At 37.3% G+C, this 19,524-nt stretch overlaps 1 protein-coding gene across 4 annotated transcripts in view; it reads left to right on the forward strand.

The window, feature by feature from the left end:
- The window catches only part of TRAPPC8 (trafficking protein particle complex subunit 8), a 55,677-nt gene that overhangs the window by 23,210 nt on the left and 12,943 nt on the right, over positions 1 to 19,524 (forward strand). For all 4 annotated transcript variants that reach the window (XM_080381531.1, XM_080381533.1, XM_080381532.1 and 1 more), the window contains 16 exons: positions 165 to 270; positions 1,834 to 1,965; positions 4,029 to 4,253; positions 4,921 to 5,029; positions 5,801 to 5,995; positions 6,186 to 6,316; positions 7,354 to 7,428; positions 8,100 to 8,226; positions 9,265 to 9,422; positions 10,236 to 10,678; positions 13,815 to 13,962; positions 15,244 to 15,340; positions 16,172 to 16,240; positions 16,345 to 16,385; positions 18,250 to 18,435; positions 19,004 to 19,105. In XM_080381531.1, the coding sequence (XP_080237657.1) occupies positions 165 to 270; positions 1,834 to 1,965; positions 4,029 to 4,253; positions 4,921 to 5,029; positions 5,801 to 5,995; positions 6,186 to 6,316; positions 7,354 to 7,428; positions 8,100 to 8,226; positions 9,265 to 9,422; positions 10,236 to 10,678; positions 13,815 to 13,962; positions 15,244 to 15,340; positions 16,172 to 16,240; positions 16,345 to 16,385; positions 18,250 to 18,435; positions 19,004 to 19,105 (2,344 nt within the window). The remainder of the gene's footprint in view (positions 1 to 164; positions 271 to 1,833; positions 1,966 to 4,028; positions 4,254 to 4,920; positions 5,030 to 5,800; positions 5,996 to 6,185; positions 6,317 to 7,353; positions 7,429 to 8,099; positions 8,227 to 9,264; positions 9,423 to 10,235; positions 10,679 to 13,814; positions 13,963 to 15,243; positions 15,341 to 16,171; positions 16,241 to 16,344; positions 16,386 to 18,249; positions 18,436 to 19,003; positions 19,106 to 19,524) is intronic.

Below are 19,524 nucleotides of genomic sequence, written 5' to 3' on the forward strand. Positions count from 1 at the left end.
CTGTTTTGCAGTGGATGAGCTTTCTTATATTTTACTTTAAGAAAGATAAACAACAGAAAATAAGTCTGATACAATATGGAGAAAATTTGTCAGATCTGAAGTGAAAAGATTTCTGTGGCTTATTTTCATAAATATTTATTAATACATGTATGTTTTTGCTTTAGGAACATGGTTCTGGCTGAACGCTGCGTGCTGCTTAGTGCTGAAATCTTAAAAAGTCAAAGCAAATACTCAGAGGCAGCTGCTCTTTTGATTCGTTTAACCAGTGAGGTAAAACACTTACAGCTTTTTCCAGTCTTGACCTCCCCGTTTGTTTATTTACATTTACACAAGCACTTCTAGCTTACATTCTAAATCTTGTCCTATGATACTTTCTAGTCAAAAGTAGCAAATGAGTAGGTATGAAGTGAAGAAAACTCAGTTTACACTGCAAGTGAAGAAACTGATACTGTTACTTGGTTTCTTTCTGGTCAAGTGACTTGCTTGACTTCTTTAAAAGTGCTAAATGTGCATTTTTTGTCTTTGGCTTTGTAAGTAATTTTCTTTGACATCTGCTTAGCTCCTGTATGACATACTTTTAACTCCCGAGTTCTTAAACTGAAATTATCAACATGTCTTGCTAGAGCCATAATGGATAGTATCCCACATAAAATCATTAGTTCTCTATAGTTTTAAGTAACTAAGGCAATACTGTAGCTTAGCTGTTATGAATCATTAGAATCTTACAGTGTAAGTGAAAGCTAGTTTGAATACTTCTGTGATATTAATTGGTGGAAATCAAGCATGGAATTAGCTTCTAATGGCCAGAAAGTGGCTTGCTTGAAAAGGAGTGAAACAAATGTAATACCATAATGTAGCATCTTCTGTGTAGCTTGGAGGAAAGTCTAACTGGCAGTGAGTTCTCGCTTTGTGGCCAGCTGCACTGAATGTGATGCTTCTGAGACTTTTCCTGTGACAGATTAAACATGGAATAAACTTTCTGTAAGTTTTGCTCTCAAGTATATTTGTAGCTTCGTTCTTTCCTGCCCTTTCAACTTAAACTTGCTACCAAAATTGGTTACAGAGTTATTTAAACAAGGAATTTAAATACTTTTGGCTCTGCACAATCATTTTATGACTTTAAAATTGTATTTAGTATGTTTCTGGTGCCTTTTGGCAGTTGCAAGGGAAATATTTATAGGGTACTATGTAGGTAGGTGTCTCAGAGTACATAGTCCAGATGCATACTTGGACATCACTGGTAGCATGGAGTTTGATTGTGGTAAAATCAAGTAGATTCTGGTCTGATTGGTTAAAATAATATAGCTGTGTTTTGGCATGAGAAGAGTACAGTAATGAGAAATTGTATGTCATTAAGAAATCAACCTGGTCCTTGTGATACAAATTCACTAAGTTCCATTGTTCCCTCTGTTTTTCCTTCATCCTGTTAAAGCTCTTACTTTTTTGTTTCTAGCCTTAATACATGCAGGGGGTGGGGAGGGGAAAAGGTAGCAGAGTGCTTCAGAGGTAATGGTAAATGTTAAAACTGTAGCCTGACTAACTGAAAAAGCAGAAAATATTTCTTTTGTTACTCATACTGAAACAGGTTGATATATAAATCTCTCCACTGGAAAAAAACAACCCAGTGTTTGGTATTGAACACTACATATAACAAAGTGAAAAATACTTCTAATCTTTTTATATGCACACATGTACATCTAAAGTTTGTATATAAATGAATCTTCAACTTTACAGCACTGTTAGGGCTTACTGTCCTTGTTAGCATCAAAACAAGGCTGCTGTTATCTTTGTAATCAAACTGTGAGGCTAATTCTCCTTTTCACTTTTAAATAGGATTCAGATCTTCGCAGTGCGCTTCTGTTGGAGCAGGCAGCCCATTGCTTTATAAATATGAAAAGTCCCATGGTTAGAAAGTTTGCATTTCATATGATACTGGCTGGCCATAGGTTTAGTAAAGCAGGCCAGGTAAGTAGTATCTTTCCACATGGAAAATATGCTTGGTATTTGATACTTACTCTGAAAAACATGTTAAATGTGTCATTAGTCTGGAAAAAGATGCTTTGCTTCTGGATACTTTTGTGTTAGTCAAAAGTATTCAGCTCTGGTCGTCTGAAAATGACATCTGTGTTATTCAGCTTAGGCTTTTACTCATGTATCTGAAGTAATGCTGAAGATCACTGACTTGAAACTGAAGTGATGTGTGTATTCGTTTCTGAGTCTCAATTTTTATACACAGCAAAATACAAAGCTTTTTATTTGGGCAAAGGAGTATTTTTACTATTGAGATAAGTGAGTTGCAGGAGTTAAGGATTTGTTAAACTCTTAATTTATCAGAATAATAGCAAAATTTAGGTGCTTTAACCACATGTGTTTAGTGGTTGTGCAGGTGTATGAATAGTTACTACAAAACAAACGAAAGTGTCTCTAAGGCTGCTTAGACTTAAGTAGCAGTTTAAAAACAATCTGATTTGTATTGGTTTCTTCCATTCACACTCCTGTGCAGGCAGCTCTAATTGTGGTACATAAACTCAAAGTTTGTTGGATGTAACTTGTGTGCTTTATTTCTGCCTCAGTTGTGGGATAGACTCTCTAAAGATAGTTTGTGCGTGATTCTTGCTGAGGTTAGCCTCTGGAGTTCAGTTATGGAGCTGTCTTTGAATACATTCAATTTCGGTTTACTAATAAGCTGTAAATGTAAATCTGTAATAGAAGTATATTTGTTTTGCAAATCAATAATGCAGGAGAACCCAGGCACTGGAATTCCGTGGTCTTGGGGGAGTGTTCCTACTCCACCCAATCTCATTTGTATCATCCTAGTAAGGACCAAAGAAAGTGGTGTATTCTAGGCTTCTGCATTTAAAATCACAGATGTGAAGAATAGTAGGACTATTTCCCTCCCTCCTTTTTTTTCTTGCAGTAGTGTCCCAGTCTATTGTTATGACAATACAGTACTGACAGGGAGCTACTGATTGGAGGTGTTTGTTTATTGTTGTATATCTCACGCATTTGCCTGGAGATTTTATGCATTTGGTAAAGCTTTGACTTTATCTTCACGTTACAGCTCTCATTGTTTGTCTGATTCTTACGGATATTCTGATTTCTAAGGGATGCTTTTTCAGTGTTACAGTAAATGTAGGTTACTTTTTCCATAGCCTTAAAGACACCAAAATACTAAATTCTACCAAAGGGAAGTCATCCAGGCTACTCAACTGCATACTGTAATATATTTTAAAGTGTCAGTAATACTTGCTGATGTTAAGGATTTACTGCTTGTACTCTGTTTGTCATCACCATACCAATTTAAACATATCTTCGAATTTCCCCATTACTGCTGTAAATAAGGCAATGCTGTTCCCTTTTTCTAGAAGCTGATACTTGCCTGTACAGTGAATGCCTATGCAGATGTTCAATACCTGGGCTTGGGATTAATGCTCAGGTCCTGATATATGTAGAGGAAAGGAACTGTGGAGCTGACTGGGAGCAGAGCATCTGTCTCCCAGTGGCTGATGCGATCGGTAATTGTATTGTATGCGCTGCAGGGCTGTGTTTTATTGGTTTCCTTGGCATGGATTTTGTCCAAAGTGTCTACAGAATAGCAGTTGACTGGAAGTGTCACACTGAAAGTTCAGTTACAAAAGCGGAATGAAGTGTGTTAGATCTAGCTTATGTCCTGAAGCTTGGCAGTAGAGCTCTGTGGATTGTAGCAGTCAGTCCTAAAGCAATACAGAACACTACTTTGAAGTAGTCTTCTCTTACTTTTTTAACTTACTGCCTGTTACACTAGTCTTTGAAAACATGAGCTTAATCTGCAGGCTAGGCTCTGTACTGTAGGAACCAACACTTCTGTGTTTGAAGTTGACCAGTTGCTGTGAGGTATAGTTCTGCAAACATTACACTTGGCATAATGGGTGGTGATGGTAAAACACCAGTAACTTTCCTGACTTACTGATCAATCTTCCTGATATTACAATTACAACGAGTGGTTGATGGGATTATTTGAGAAATTAACTCATTTTTTTTTCTTGCAGAAGAAACATGCCTTACGTTGCTACTGTCAAGCCATGCAGGTTTACAAAGGGAAAGGCTGGTCTCTTGCAGAAGACCATATTAACTTCACAATTGGTCGCCAGTCCTTTACACTTCGTCAGCTTGACAATGCTGTGTCTGCCTTCAGGCATATTTTGATCAATGATAGCAAACAACCCCCAGCTCAGCAAGGAGCTTTTTTAAGAGAATATCTTTACGTTTATAAGGTAAATATGACTTTTCAATTGTCTTTATTCCTTGAGTAATTAGTTACTTTATTACTAGTGATTTTCTGTTAAGTCTTTGAACAATTTTGTCATACCTGCATTGTTCCAGGGTTGTTCTATCTAGTTAATGTGTTCATTTTTTATTTTAGACTTCAAAAAAAACAAGTATGTTGTAGCTGTGTAGTTAGTTACTGTCTTCTAAAGCTTGTAAACAGAATTTCTGTGGATTTGCTAAGTTAGGGTAGACCTTACTTAAGACCGGTGTTTAATTCTGCAGCTCAGCTGTGGTGAGAGTCTTGTGTAACGGTGGTGGTGTAGTGAATGTAGTTTACGAAATTCTGAGTTAGGGAGTCAAGCTTTGCATCAAATAAAGCTTGTAACAGCCATGCAGGCACAATAGTCATTAGACTGCTAGATTAAAATCATTATTCTCCTTTTTCCGTAAAGATTTTGCAACTTTAACTTATTGAAAAAAATACACTACTTCAGACTGTCAAAGCAGAGGAAATTATCAAAACAGTTAATTGAAATTGATTCCATCTTAAAAATACTACCTGCTCAAACACTGAGTGCTTATAACTTGGCTTCCTTGTCATTGGTAACGTACAGCATGGACATTACGTATTTGCATAATGGCATGACACTCTATTTTCCTCCTTTGCTCCAGAAAGTAACCCAGCTATCACCTGACGGTCCATTACCACAGCTTCCTTTACCATATATTAACAGCTCGGCAACCCGTGTTTTCTTTGGGCATGATCGAAGACCAGCAGAAGGTTAGAAATTTTTATGTAAACAGAGGTGGAGTCCCTTATTTATGGAACAAATATATATGCAAGAGTTAGTGTCATTTAAAAAAAAATTATCATTATGTAGAACTAATGTGACATGCTAACTTCTTAAATACGGTTTCAAAATAAAAGCTTAAGCTTAGTATCTACTTGCTAGACGTTTTTAGGCTTCCTGTGTAAATACGAAATTTGCGTATGTGGATGTGCTGACTTCCACTATTTTACATTGAAGCTTTCCAGCTATGAAAGTCTGTAACAAACTTTGGATTATTAATGCTTTAGCAAATGCTAGACGCTAGTGCCAGTGCTAGAAATTAGCTTCATAGTGAACTTTCTCTTGGATGAAGTATTTGAAACACTGATTCCTGAATGCCTGAATGTAAAGTAAGCTGAGTGGAAATCCTTATATAAACCAGGACTGTACTGTGAGGCTGTAGTCAGTCATAAAGTAAAAATAGTCTGTAAGTTGAGTATACCATGTAGCATGCTAAAATCTTGGAGTTCCACAATTTGCAAATAGAATTATACTCAAATTATCCTCAGTATTGTCTTCCATGTGTGTATTTCAAAATGTCTTGCAGTTTGCTCACTTAAATCACTTATAACGTGACAGTGTTATAAATAATATTTATAAAATGACAGTGACTGAGAACTTAAAATATTTTAACAATACTTACCAAATCACCAATCAAGCCTTCTGTTGCAACTGTTGTGTGCCACTGTTCTCATCTTCTAAGACTGCCTTATTCATACCAGGTGAAAAGCAGGCAGCTACACATGTAAGCCTGGATCAGGAATATGACTCAGAATCATCACAGCAGTGGAAGGAACTTGAGGAGCAGGTTGTTTCTGTGATAAATAAAGGAATAATACCTTCAAACTTTCAACCAACGCAGTTCTGTTTAAATCGCTACTCGGATAACTCTAGATTTCCACTTGCTGTGATAGAAGGTAAAGTTAAGATTTATACACTTCAGAAATAAAGTGAATTAGATAAATTAATAAAATATTTCATGTGTTATTTTAGATTTAAACCAATATTCTTGTGCAAGTTAGCACAAGAATGCTTTGAGTCAGGTGAACCTTTAGATTGTGGTAGGCATAGGCTGTCATTATTTTTGTGATATTTTTTTTTTAATAGAACCAATAACTGTAGAAGTGTCCTTCCGAAACCCTCTGAAAGTCCCAGTTCTTTTGACTGACCTTTCATTGCAGTGGAAGTTTCAACCTAAAGACTTCAATGCAAAGCATGATGGAGAAACAAAAGAGCTGGTAAGGAAAGCTTCATCCTTTTCCAACCAAACCCAAACAGCTAGTTATGGAGTGTGTATGTGTATATATAATTTCAGTCTTCAAAATTTGGTAGTATGAAAACAGATGGTTCAAGTGTGTTTAAAAAAAAAAAAAAGTAGCTCTTGAATTTTTGTGATGTTTAGATTTTCTTAGATCTGTAGCACACAAAGCAGCCAAGGTAACAAATATATTGTAAAGCTTAATGCTTTACATTACAGAGCAAAATACTGCCAACATTTCACTGTATGTGTAGCACATCTGTTTAGTCACACTAGCCTCGACCAGCAGAAATGTCTTGAAATGTCAATAGGTATTATTGTCAAATACCTTTTTCTTACACAAGCTACTGTATATAGTGAAATATATATTCTGAAAAACTGTGCTGGTATGACATAGGAATACCTCTATTAGAAGAAAAATTAAAATTTATTGTATTAAAATAATTTTTTTAATTATTTAGATGAACTACATACTACTGTTAGACACAACTAATACTGTCAAAATTTCCTGTGAAGGACACATTCATATTTTTAAGGTTTTAGTATGTTCTAATACTGAATATTATAGTAAGTTTTTTAATTTGGTTCCCTGGTCAAAAGGATTTGGAACATAGTGATCTCTAAAGGTACTGTAAGTGTTTGTCAGTTATAAACATGGCTTCATACGACTGAGCCTCAAGGATTACCAGTCCTTTTTTCCTTCTGTTCTGGTCTGAACTGCTACTTTAGTATGATAAATACTTTTGTGAGTATCAGTGAAACTGATTGGGAATGGTTCTGATTTATAGTGATAAATCTTAAATTTCTCTCAAGTCAATGTTTACTGAGCTCTCTAGCTGCTGCTTTAATTCAGAAAGCCTAAGAAGCTGGGCATACAGCACCTGTTGGTCCTGTCTGCAGTTTAGAATTTGTATGCTTTTTTCCTTGAACAGTTTAGGAAGGGTGTGGGAAGCAATATTTATGGCACTTTCTCTGCCTAGGAGTAACAGTATCTGAAAAGCTGTTTCTTCTTTTCAGGGAATGTGTGATGATGGTATGATAGGAACTGAAGCAATAGCAGAATTTCTAATTAATAGCGAGGAGACAAAAGTGGTAAGTACTGTACTTAGTGTTGAACTTTAGGATGAAGTTCAGATATTATGATCTCAATACTAAACTCAAGAGAAGACATTAATGATATATGAAGCACTGGAACTTCTGAATCTCGTCAGCATGTATAAATACCTGAAGGGAGGATGTGACAGGACAAGAGGCAATGGGCACAAACTGAAACACAGGAGGCTCCTTCTGAAAATCAGGAAACTTTTTTTTTTTTTCAATTTTACTGGGATGGTGACTGAGCACCGGACACAGGCTGCCCAGAGATTATGGAGCCTCTGTTGTTGCTGATATTAAAAGCTCAGACGACGTAATGGTTAGCTGGGTGTAGGTTGCCCTACTTGACCAGGTGAATTGGACAAGATGACCTCCAGAGGTCCTTCTCAACTTCAATAGTTCTGTCATTCTGCCTCTGTTAATTTTTGTTATAATTTAGGATTCTTTCTGAATGTAATGAGCATCTGTCAGCTGTAGGCTGGTTTAGTAAATTCTGTGTATATGAAATTTTGAATCCAGTAAATGGCCTGTAGTTATTGTATGCAGCTACATATGACACAACCATAAAGTAAATGTAGCTGTGAGTGTTTTTTAGTGATTGGACATTTAAATGTAATAATAATTTTTTCTAGTAGCAACAACAACAAAAATTTAACATATTTCCACAGGCAAGACTAAAGCTCTTTCCCCATCAAACAGGGGAGCTACATATTCTGGGAGTCGTTTATAATCTTGGCACTGTTCAGGGTGCTGTGACTTTAGATGGGATAGATCCTTCTGTTGGATTACAGACAGGTAAGTGTATTATTCCCTGAAGTGCTATGTCTGGGGAAGGGGGGAGACATGGTGTCTGTAGAATAGAATGAAATTGTAGTGTTTTAATGTTTGACTATCATGATGTGAGGCCTTCCTTCAGGTGAGGATATAGAAAGAAGGGAAACAACTGAAACAGGGAAAAAATTAATTGGGACCTGTAGGAATCCCATGAGAAAGGAAGTAACCTCTGCAAAGTCCATACTTTTCCTTTTAAATCTGTGGGAATTCTGAAATGATGAAAAAACCCCACAAACTTAAATCTATGCCATGTTGAATCTGTAACAACTTTCATTGACTCTTTTGCCATTCATTTTTCCTCTGGGTCTTTTGGCTTTTTGTTTTCTTTCAACTTTTTGTTGCAATGATGTTTGCATAGATTCCCAAACTTAAGTTTGGCTGATACAGTTTGTTTGGGTTTTTTAGCATTTTCACTTTACAAAGGAAAGAGAACCAAAATATTAACATATAAATGACTTATTGCATATTACTTCATCCCTTTTGTATGTCAATAATCTGAAATTCTCACAGGGAAAAGGTAGTTGTGGGAGGAAATGGGCATTAAAGCACATGTTTGAAAGTGTCTAAAAGAACTAGTGATGCCTGTTCAGCTGTCTGTGAACTGGAAACCTTTTTGAATAAAGAACACTTGAAGAGTGGTGGCCTGTGTTTGAAGAAAATAAAAATCTTTGGGGATTTTTCCAGCTTGGCAGAAATTGGGAAACGAAATAAATCATGTTCATGCTCCGTGCCTCCCCCCTACTTGTAGTCAAACTATTAAAGGGCAGAGTAAGTCCACAGCAGTGGATAACTGGCTGTTTGAACTCACAGAAGCAATGCATTATGTGTGACAGTGAGCTTTGAATAGTTCTTTGAGTGATGCTACTTAATCGGTGAACACTGTGTGTACCCAGTAACAGAAAAAAATACTTTTGAGGTTGGGTAGGAAGCCTTGGATCCCTTCCCCCAAAAAGTTAGGAATAGCTTTAAAAAAAGTCAAACTTTAAAATTGTCTTACAGGAAAACTTGTCTCCAATGGGTTATCTGTACGAGGACGACAAGATTTAGAAATCCAAGGGCCTCGACTTAATAACACAAAAGAGGAAAAAACATCTATTAAATATGGACCTGACCGACGTTTAGATCCCATTATTACAGAAGAAATGCCTTTGTTGGAGGTATGTAACTACTTTCTATAGGCAGTTTTGAGCAAATAGCTGAATCTGGAGCTTATAAATGTAGTTGTAACAATGAAGTCTTAGACTTTGTTAATGCCTAAATCTCTAGTTAATTTCTGATCTGTCAGTGCCAAACTTGGTGAGCTTTTTCGAGTGAAGCTTGAAGCCTCCAAATTTAATATCCTTCTGAAATTGTTATATTCCCTTCAGAATTTTAGTTCGCAACAGCTTTTGTAGCCACATTTCAAGGTGAGGGGAAACAGGCAAAGAAGCTTTTGTTTGCCTGCCGTTTATCTAGAATAGTTCCTCAAATTGGTTAATTAGAACTTAGTGGTTTTCTTTACTACGGTTGTTAAAGTGGTTTGACTAACTGGTTAATGACAACACTCTCTAGAATAGAACGGTTCAGTTGGAAGGCACCTACAATAATCTAGTCCAGCTGCCTGACCGCTTCAGAGTGGAACAAAAGCTAAAGGATGTTAAAGGCATTGTCCAAATGCTTCTTAAACACTGACAGGCTTGGGGCATTAGTTCTTCTTTTAGGAAGCCTGTTCCAGTATTTGACCATGCCTTTGATTAAAGAAATGCTTCTTCATGTCCAGTGTAAACCTCCCGTGGTGCAGCTTAGGACACGTGGGACTGGTTCAATCACTGGGTACCAAGGAGAAGAGATAAGCACCAGCCGCTCCATTTCCCTTCCTCAGGAAGCTGTACAGAGCAATATAGTTTAAATACGTTGTTGGTGGTTTTTCATGCATGTTTGTAACTTGACTCTGTTCAGATTTTTCTTTTCTCCTGTTCTCTCCCATACAGGTGTTCTTCATAAATTTTCCTACAGGGCTTCTCTGTGGAGAAATTAGAAAAGCATATGTAGAATTTGTGAACGTAAGCAAGTGTCCTCTTACGGCACTGAAAGTTGTGTCCAAGCATCCAGAATTTTTTACTTTTGGTGGAAATACTGCTGTTCTAACGCCACTAAGTCCTTCAGCTTCTGAAAACTGTAGTGCGTACAAGACTGTTGTGACAGACCCTACCTCTGTGCGAACAGCACTGCTATCTTCAGCTTCTTCTGCAGACTTTGGGGTTGGCACAGGAGGTCAGCCTGAAGTAATACATGTCCCGCTTCCTGATGCTGTTCTTCTTCCTGGGGCTTCAGTGCAGCTGCCAATGTGGTTACGGGGACCAGATGAAGAAGGTGTTCATGAAATTAACTTTTTGTTTTACTATGAAAGTATTAAAAGACACTCGAAAATGTGGTAAGTTTTTATCTACTTTTTTCTGTCACGCTTAATAGATACATTATAAACATTGAGAGAAATTAAGATTTACGTTTATGCTTACAGTGGCTGTGATAATACAAAAGAAGATGCCTGTTACCTGCTCTTCTAAGCAATGATTTTTGTTACACGATCTGATTTCCATCTGAAATTACACAGCCTACACTGCTTCCATCAGTGGCAATTATTAAAATAGGAGGGTTAATGGAATGATGTTAATATAAACTCTGTATGTAGTTTCTCTGGAAGCACATCTTTCTGAGGCATAGGGGGGGAGAAAATCATGACTTAATTTTTTTCTGTGTGTTATAAACCAATCTTGGGTACTTCGAACAAAAGATTTTGTTCTTCGCTAAAATGTGGTTAGTAATTGTATTATGATGAAAGCTATTCTCTTTGAAGGGGGTTAAATACCAAGTTTGACTTGTATGCTGTTGTATAGTGCCTTTTTGGACCATGTCGAGACAGCGGACAGTCAAGTTTGACACCACAAGCTAAGAAATAATGCATTCTTTGAACTTTATTTGAAAGGTAGCAAGTTGACTTATGTTGCTTATTCCCAAGTCCCACCCAGCTAAGAAGGCTCAGGAGATAACTTTTTGAGAAACGTATTCCAGAAAGATTCTGGAGGTGAATAAGATTGTGTTCAGAAAGTGAAGAGATCAGCCTTCAGGAAGCCTGTGTAGCAATCTAGCAAATGGCCAAATACAGAAAAGAAGGCTCTTTTTACTACCCCTCTCTTACTGTTTTGCAAATACTATTCTTACGTTACTACTTCGAGCTTTAACTGCTATATAGCTAGAGCTGAGAGAAAGCTGCAATGGGGCTTTATCTAGATTAGTTTATAGCTCACTAAGATTACAGGTCAAAGACCTAAATGTTAATACTTAATTTTCAGGGAGAGAAATCTATTAGAGCTGCGTGTGCTGGATTTGTTTGTCTGGAGAATATATCACTGTCCACTTTAAGAAGCAGTGCAGACAAGGAGTGGATCTGTAATCAGGGTTGGGGACCTGGTGTTGTGGTTTAACCTCAGCTGGCAATTAAACACCACACAGCTGCTTGTTCACTTCCCCTCTCTCTGGTGGGATTGGGGAGAGAATTGGAAGGGTAAAAGTGAGAACTTGTGGGTTGAGATAAGGACAGTTTAATAGGTAAGGCAAAAGCTGCAGAGGCAAGCAAAGCAAACCAAAGAATTCATTCACCCCTTCCAATTGGCAAGCATCTCCAGAAAAGCAGGGTTCAGTGTGTAACAGTTACTTGGGAAGACAAATGCCATCACTCAAACATTCCCCCCCCTTTCCTTCTTTCCTTCCCCCAGCTTTATAAACTGAGTGTGATGCCATATGGTATAGAGTATCCCTTTGGTCAACTGGGGTTAGTTGTCCCAGCTGTGTCCCCCTCCAAGCTTCTTGTGCCCCCCCAGCCTGCTCACTGGTGGGGTAGTGTGAGGAGTAGAAAAGGCCTTGCTTGACTCCGTGTAAGCTGCTCAGCAGTAATGAAACCATCCCTGTGTTATAAGCAGTTTCCAGCACAAATCCAAAGCATAGTGCCTTACCAGCTACTGTGGAGGAAAATCACTCTACCCCAGCCACAGCCAGCACATCTGGTCTCTGTGCTATACATATGCAGGATGATGGTGGTGAGCAGGGCTACTTCAGATGAGCTCTAGTCACGTGGACTCCAGGTTTGCTTGTGACTGTAGCTTGTTTTCCAGGCTAATTCTGAGAAAGAAACAAAGTTCATGTGCTGTGAGACTACTCTGTAATGTAAACCAAAGCAGAGTAAGTTGAAGACAGCGAGGAGAATGGATCAGCAGCATATTTGTGGAGTCAAACTAAAAGTCATGCAAATGCACTTTGTTTAGTGTTTTTTTTGTAGCTTCTGAAATGCCAAAGTTAACTTTTCATTTACCTGTGAGCTAGCCTGTAGGAACGGGGAATTTGTCCCCTTACAATGCAGTTGTTCTGTTCCCCCACTTTTTTTTAAGAACAGAACTTATTTCTCCTGTGAGTTCATACTATTCAGAAAGTGAGGTGTTCTAGAGATAGAAGGTGGTTGCTTGGGGAATATATTTTTCCCTACTATATTGAAGTTTCCAGGGGAACTTAAGCAAAGTGATCTTGTTTCAAAAGTGCTCTTTTGTAGACTGAGCATAGCTTTTAAATTTAAAAAAAAATTTGATTTGTGCCACTTGAAAGCTATACAGAATCTATGTATCTGTCTGAAGATTAACTGCAAACTATGAAGTTTATTCTGTAGATTGTGACATTATGTGAAGTAGAATTTAGGAGACCACTGATTTCCCCTCCAAAGCAAGTATTGTGTGATGTTTCAGCATATTTAGTAGGTAACGCATACCAAATTTTTACATTTCTCTAATGTTTCCAAGTGGAAGTTAGGGTATCACAGAGCTTCTTCTATGTGGGAAAAGCTGATGTATTTTGATGGTGTCCAAGAATGGAAGTTTACTCATCTTTAGAAAAGCAGGAAGGTAAATTTTACAAAGGGCTTGTTGGCCTGGAGTTTGAGTGTGTCTGGAAAAAGTCATAGTAGTGATGGCTCTAGAAGTAAACTTTCAAGATTCTTAGTTCAGGGGAACTTGAAAGCAGTGGTATTCTCTCTAAACGCTTCTTAGTAAATGTTTATACAGGAGATGTGACCAACTAGTGGGCTGCTTATGGTTTATTTACTCAAAGCTATTTTCCAAAGCATTTGGTGGCATTAAATAGCTTAATGATATCCTTGTGCCCATATATGCCTGTTTGCTTTCACTGTGCTAGTTGTCTTATGTCTGAAATATTTCCGATTGCATTTTTTTGTCATGGTAGCATACAAACCTTTTCCTCCAGTATTCCGAACTGGCTGAGAGACTGCATGTTTGAACAGCACCTACCCATGCAGCATGATTTTTAAAAATAATATAATTTTGTTAGGAAGCTAAAAAAAAAAACCCTGTCTCGTTAGCTGAAAAAAAAAAAAATTGTTTAATGGCCATAATATTGATGACAACCATAAAAGCTAAACTTCTTGATGACAGGATCTGGACAGCAGTCCTAGTTGTTCAGCATGTGTGTTTCTTTTTCTCCTCTCCCCCTTCCCTGCCCCTTCCTAGTCATAGGGTATTAAGGCACACTGCAGTTATTTGTACTAGCCGATCTCTGCATATTCGAGCTACTGTCTGCAGAAGTAATGCCCTTGAGGATGAAGAAGGCAGAGGGGACAATATGTTGGTGTTTGTGGATGTAGAAAATACCAATACTGTAAGTTCTTATTTTTAATAATACTCATCTAAAGCTCAGCAGATATGTCACCAGTAGAACTGAGACTTAAGTAAAAGTGTTTTTTACAACTATGCAAGCACTAAGTAAACCTTGCATATTTAATAATTCCAGTTACTGTTGGAAAGAGTACTAACATTAAGTTATATTTTAACTCTCTGGAAGTCTACTGTAACTATCTCTATCCTAAGCAAATTGAGTACTGTAGTTTGGAGTAATTTTTTCTTTTAGGAAGTCTTATTCCAAATCCACGAATGTTCTTGATGATAACAACTTTTAAGACAGTTCTGAATTTGACAACCTGTGCCTCCTGCAACCTTTCAGTGAAAACACTGCTAGAAATAGTGGTAATGTGAAGCCAAAATTTAACTCCAACTTGAGGGAAGCTTCTGTGTTTACATTTGTTACTAAACTCTAAAAGATGTTTTTGCAAACACAATCCATATAGAGATGTCTGTTGTGATCTGTTGACTTAGCAAAGCAGATAAAAACACTTCAGTCATTCATACCATGCTAACTGAAATCTAGTCATTTTTTTTGGTAAAGCTATTCCCATTTTTCCAACCACAAAGCAAGGTAATTGAATGCTCTGTTTATAGAATTCCTAGATGCTTAGGCGGTAGTAGAATCACTGAGCTGATATGTCATTTTGTTTTTAAATTGTGTACACTTCATTTTTAGTTCAGCTACTAAAATGAATATTGTCCACTCTTTCTTTGAGGAGAAAGGAATGTTTTATGAAGTAGTTACCAAGTTAACAGATAACATTGTGTGAGACTTAGTTTTCCACTACCACCACTCTTTCCAAGAAAGAAAACCAATCCCAAAAGCTATTTTTCAGTGTGTACGTATGTAAAAAAGGTTCTTGAATTTTTGGGATTTATGACCTAGCAATGTTCCTAAAGTAATCTTAGAAAATAAGTGGCCTTGTGGACAGTGTTCTGCATTGGAGTTAAAAGCATGGGTTTTATTATAGTTGTTTTAATCTAAAATACTAGCTTGTGGGTTTTTTTTCTGGGGGATCTTTGCTGCTTCTTCATGTGGCTTTGTTTACTGAAACTGGAAGTTGCTGTGAGCTGGGACTGTTGTTTCACATTACAGTGGATCTTAAATCTCTCTTTGTCTCTCAGTACTGTATTACAGATGGTGTGAATAATTAGTTAAGATTCTAACAGTGCCGTCTTGCAATGAACACTTACTATGCAATGTAGAACATCACAACTGTGATTGTCTTGTTTGACATAATCTGTGTTTCTTCTGTAGAGCGAGACTGGTGTTAAAGAATTTCACATAGTGCAGGTTTCAAGTAATAGCAAGCACTGGAAGCTTCAAAAATCTGTTAACGTCTCTGAAGACAAAGGTGTGTATCTGTTTCACCAAAAGGATGCAAGTCCAGCTTCTACTTGACAAGAACAGTTAAAAATCTTACAAGGAGTTGAATTTGGCTTTCAGGATAATGAATTTCTGAGAACTTTGTCCATTTCAAGCGTGCTACAGCCTGTCTTTTGTCAGTGTTTCAAGAAAAGTATATTTCAGACTTCATTAATTTAAAAAATGGGCTTAACTTACAGGTAAACTATTTCTGTGATGTAAAGAAATCCATGTCTGGGTTGGCTGATAACTTGGCTCACAAGAAATATCTTTTGGTGTTCCTTTATTTTTGGTTATTTTTATCAGTATTTAAAGTGATCAACAAGTCCTCCATTCAGTTATTAGAAATATACCAGAATTGCTAGTGCTGTATCCTGCCTTAACTAATACAAGCTGCTAATTCTTGAAAAGGCTATCCCAGGCAAAAAAACCCCGAACAACTGTTGTATCTAATGGATGTTATCTTTGTTAGTATGCTGACATTTTATGTACTTAAAAATTAATCTAGACATGTATTCCTCTTGCATTAATATTGAGGGTGAACCAGTCAGATAAACTGAATCTTTTGTCTTCTGCTCCTTCCTCCTTTGTCTGTATCTCCCTCATGTATTATGGCTCATTTTCTGCTCTAGATGTTGATGGAAGGAGTCAGCAGAAGATGCATCTTTACTACCATGCAGTTGCTCTGTTTGATTAGTTATGCTTCTTGAATATTGTCAGTGTTTCTTATTTGTGAACTTTGAGGGCTGGCTTGACTAGTGAGGAGGGACTGTGATTATGCTGAGGGGAGGAAATAAATCTTGCAACCTTTTTCTTTCAGATACTAAACTTGCTAGCAGAGAGCGAGCGAAGTTATGCTTTAAAGCAGTAAGATGCAAAAACTCAGAAGGTAGGTTGTCCCCTGAATGTGGTAACTTACTGAAGCAAATACTGTTTGCTGAAGTTGTGACTTCTCATGATGCTGAAACAATGCCTTCTCTTTTTATCCCTTAGAAAATTACACATTTGCAGACATTGTCTTTGGAAATGAACAGGTAGGTGAATTGGTACAACTGCATATTTTGTCCTTGTGCAAGGTATCCCTGTCACGTGGAAGTATCTCAGTGAAAACCTTTTTTAAAAACTAAAAACGGGAACAGTGCTTTTTGTAGTTCGGAAGGTGAGTTTTGCATGGCAAAAAATACTGGTTTTCTAGGTCAGCTTTTTTTTTTTACAAAGAGAAAGTAAGAAAGCATAGACTAGTGGATAGTCTGGAATTTAAGTTCCTATCTCCACAGCTGAACCACTTAGGGAGCACGTTGCAATGCTAACTTTTGCTAATACTTTTCTTTCCTTTCCAACCCTTTAGGGCAGTTCTTCTGAATGTTTCCCAGACCTCTAGTTTTCTAGTAGAGATCTGTGGATGTCAGATTCTTCTTACATTGTTTTTTCTTAACTTCGTAAAAATATAATTATAAATAATCTGGAAACTTGTATGTACGTACCAGATTATCAAAACTGCTGATGTAGGTTGCAGTCCATTCAAGATGCCTGTTCGTTTCTTCTTAAAGTTTTAAGTTTCTGGACTGCCATGCTTTTCTAATCTTTTTAAGTATACAGGCATTGTCTGAAGAAGAATCCTTTTAGCAAATGACCTTGGTAAGCAAAAGCTTTTCCAAACCCTGAGAAAAGTAGTCCACTTGCATCAGATCAGAAATCTGCATTAGCATAGTGGATTTAGCTGGATGTCAGATTGCTTATTTTATGCTGAGTGTATGTTTTCCATATATGTATCCAGCTTTTAAAAGCCAAAGAAAACCCATTCACTGCCATTTCATTTTATAGGCATATAAATTGAAGTTAGGACTAAAAAGCTGAGATAGATGATCCCTCTGCATTTTTAAAGTTGGATGAGCTGCATAGATTTCAGCTTTCTTGTAAGAAAATGGTCTCGAATGGGGGGGATGGGGAGGGTGCCCTTTCTTCTAGACAGTTACCGCAAAAGTGGATTGTCTGCCTCAGTAGAAGTGTTTTTTACTCTAATGATTAGCAGCTCTGCGACAGCGTATTCTGGAAAGGCTAAACTTTTTGAAAGCAAAGGTTTAGGAAGCTGAAGATTCTTACTTACCCTGCTGTCTCCAAGTATTGTTGCTGTTGGTCTTACAACTACTGCTTCCTTATCAACCTTTTGGTGTTGGAAAAGCTCAGCACAAATGATGATAAACTTGACAAACAGCACAGTACTTCTGGCTGTGCCACTTAGGCATGGGGAATGTGCTGTGCAATCCATTATCTTTGGTATTGTAGCAAAATATATGTTCCTACCTTTGATATTTCTGCCTAACTTGAGGAAAATACTAATAAGCAATAATGACTTGCATGTGATTTTGTGAGTTGGATACTTCAGCTCCCTCTGCTACACTTCATATATCACAGTAGGCTGTCTGGTGGTAGTAATCAAAGTCCTTATTTCTAAGCTTGGTATTTGTAGTTTTAGACCAATAATCTATAGCTCTGTTTACCCATGTTACCTTAGATCAGGGGTCCTCACATTTTTTAACCAGGGGGCTGGCACGCGGATGCAGTGGCAGGCAGTCATCTGCGGCTGCTTGGTTTCCCCCCAACCCCCGGCGGGGGGGTCTGTAAATACCGGGGGCCGGATTGAGGACCCTGGGGGGCCATATCCAACCCGCAGGCTGTAGTTTGAGGATCCCTGCCTTAGATTGCTTATTAGGGAGGGCTGATCTCTAACAGGGTAATTATGGAAACAAAGATGTATAGGATCCTGTAGGTTTGCAAAGGGAAGCAAAGCAAGACAAAGGAACTGAAATACTACAGGGGTGATCAGCTCTGTTAGAGTAACTTGTGTCAGCTTGCATTCTGTTCTGAGAACGCTTTCTTACTTTTTTTTTCTTGCAGATAATAAGTTCAGCCAGTCCTTGTGCAGACTTTTTTTTTCAAAGCTTATCCTCTGAATTTAAAAGAACACATGTGCAATCTCATACTTATACATCTCAAAGGGCTGCAAAACAATCATTTGATGAGACAGTCAGATTGATACAAAGGTGCAGTGAAGTTGATCTGAACATTGTTGTACTGTGGAAGGTATGTATGGTTGTGTCCTTTGTGTTAATTTGGGCATGAAGTATGACTGTTAGAAAATAATTTAATATGGCCTCCTGAACCTTCAAGCATACTCATAGAAAATTTATGGATTTTTTTTTTTGTGTGAAAACAGACTAATGAACTAAAATGGTGTCAGGAAGCAAAGACAATCTTAGTAGCTGTTACTGTAATAAGTATGCTTAAATGGTTTTACATTACTCTGGATGCATCTAGTTCTTTTAAGTTCTGTTCTTAAAAGTGAAATTCTGAAATACTAAACCAAGATTTCTTAATGCATGCTTTTATCATAGATCTGTAAGACTGACCCAGTCTGCTTTGAAGAAGATGTTACTTACCAGAATGCAAATATTAAGTAGTGGAAATTGGAGTCTAACTTTCAGCAGTTGTCATGCTTGCAAAATTAAAAGCATACACATAAATGTCATGCCTTTTAGGTTTTGAACAGCACATCATCTTCCACTGAACTTAGGGGGAAATCAGTAATTCTGTGATTATGAAGCTTGTGATAGTTTCTGGTCTGCTAATGTCTTTGTGCTATGTTCTGTAGGCATATGTTGTGGAAGACAACAAACAGCTTATTCTGGAGGGCCAGCATCATGTTGCTCTTAATACAGTTGGGAAGGAGGCTTTTTCGTTTCCTCAGAAACAGGTAATCTAGTGCAAAGCTTTCCTTTACAATTGCTTCTTTCCTGAAATAAACTTTGTGTTTTCCTGTTAAAAAAAAAAAAAAGTGGCATCACTTTAGGTGCTTTTGTAGAATCTAACATCAGATATGTGTTGTTATTAAATCATTCAGATTTACTTCAACTTTGATTAGTCATCTATAGTGAAGTAGCTAGGCTCAGTTTAAAGATAAGTGATCTGCAAGTAAGTATACTGCTATGCAGTTGGAGTAAACTGTTCTGTGGTATTTCTGAGTAGAACTAGGAGCTTATTAATGGTATTAAGTCAAAGTTAACAGTTATTTCGTAACAAAGTTATTAGTAAAATGGTAGAATGGAGTGTTAATAAATCCAATTTTATAAATTCTACTATGCACAACTTTGAAGACCTTTACTGTAAAATGTT

Source organism: Falco punctatus (assembly GCF_963210335.1).
Source record: "Falco punctatus genome assembly, chromosome: 3".
Classification (NCBI taxonomy): domain Eukaryota; kingdom Metazoa; phylum Chordata; class Aves; order Falconiformes; family Falconidae; genus Falco; species Falco punctatus.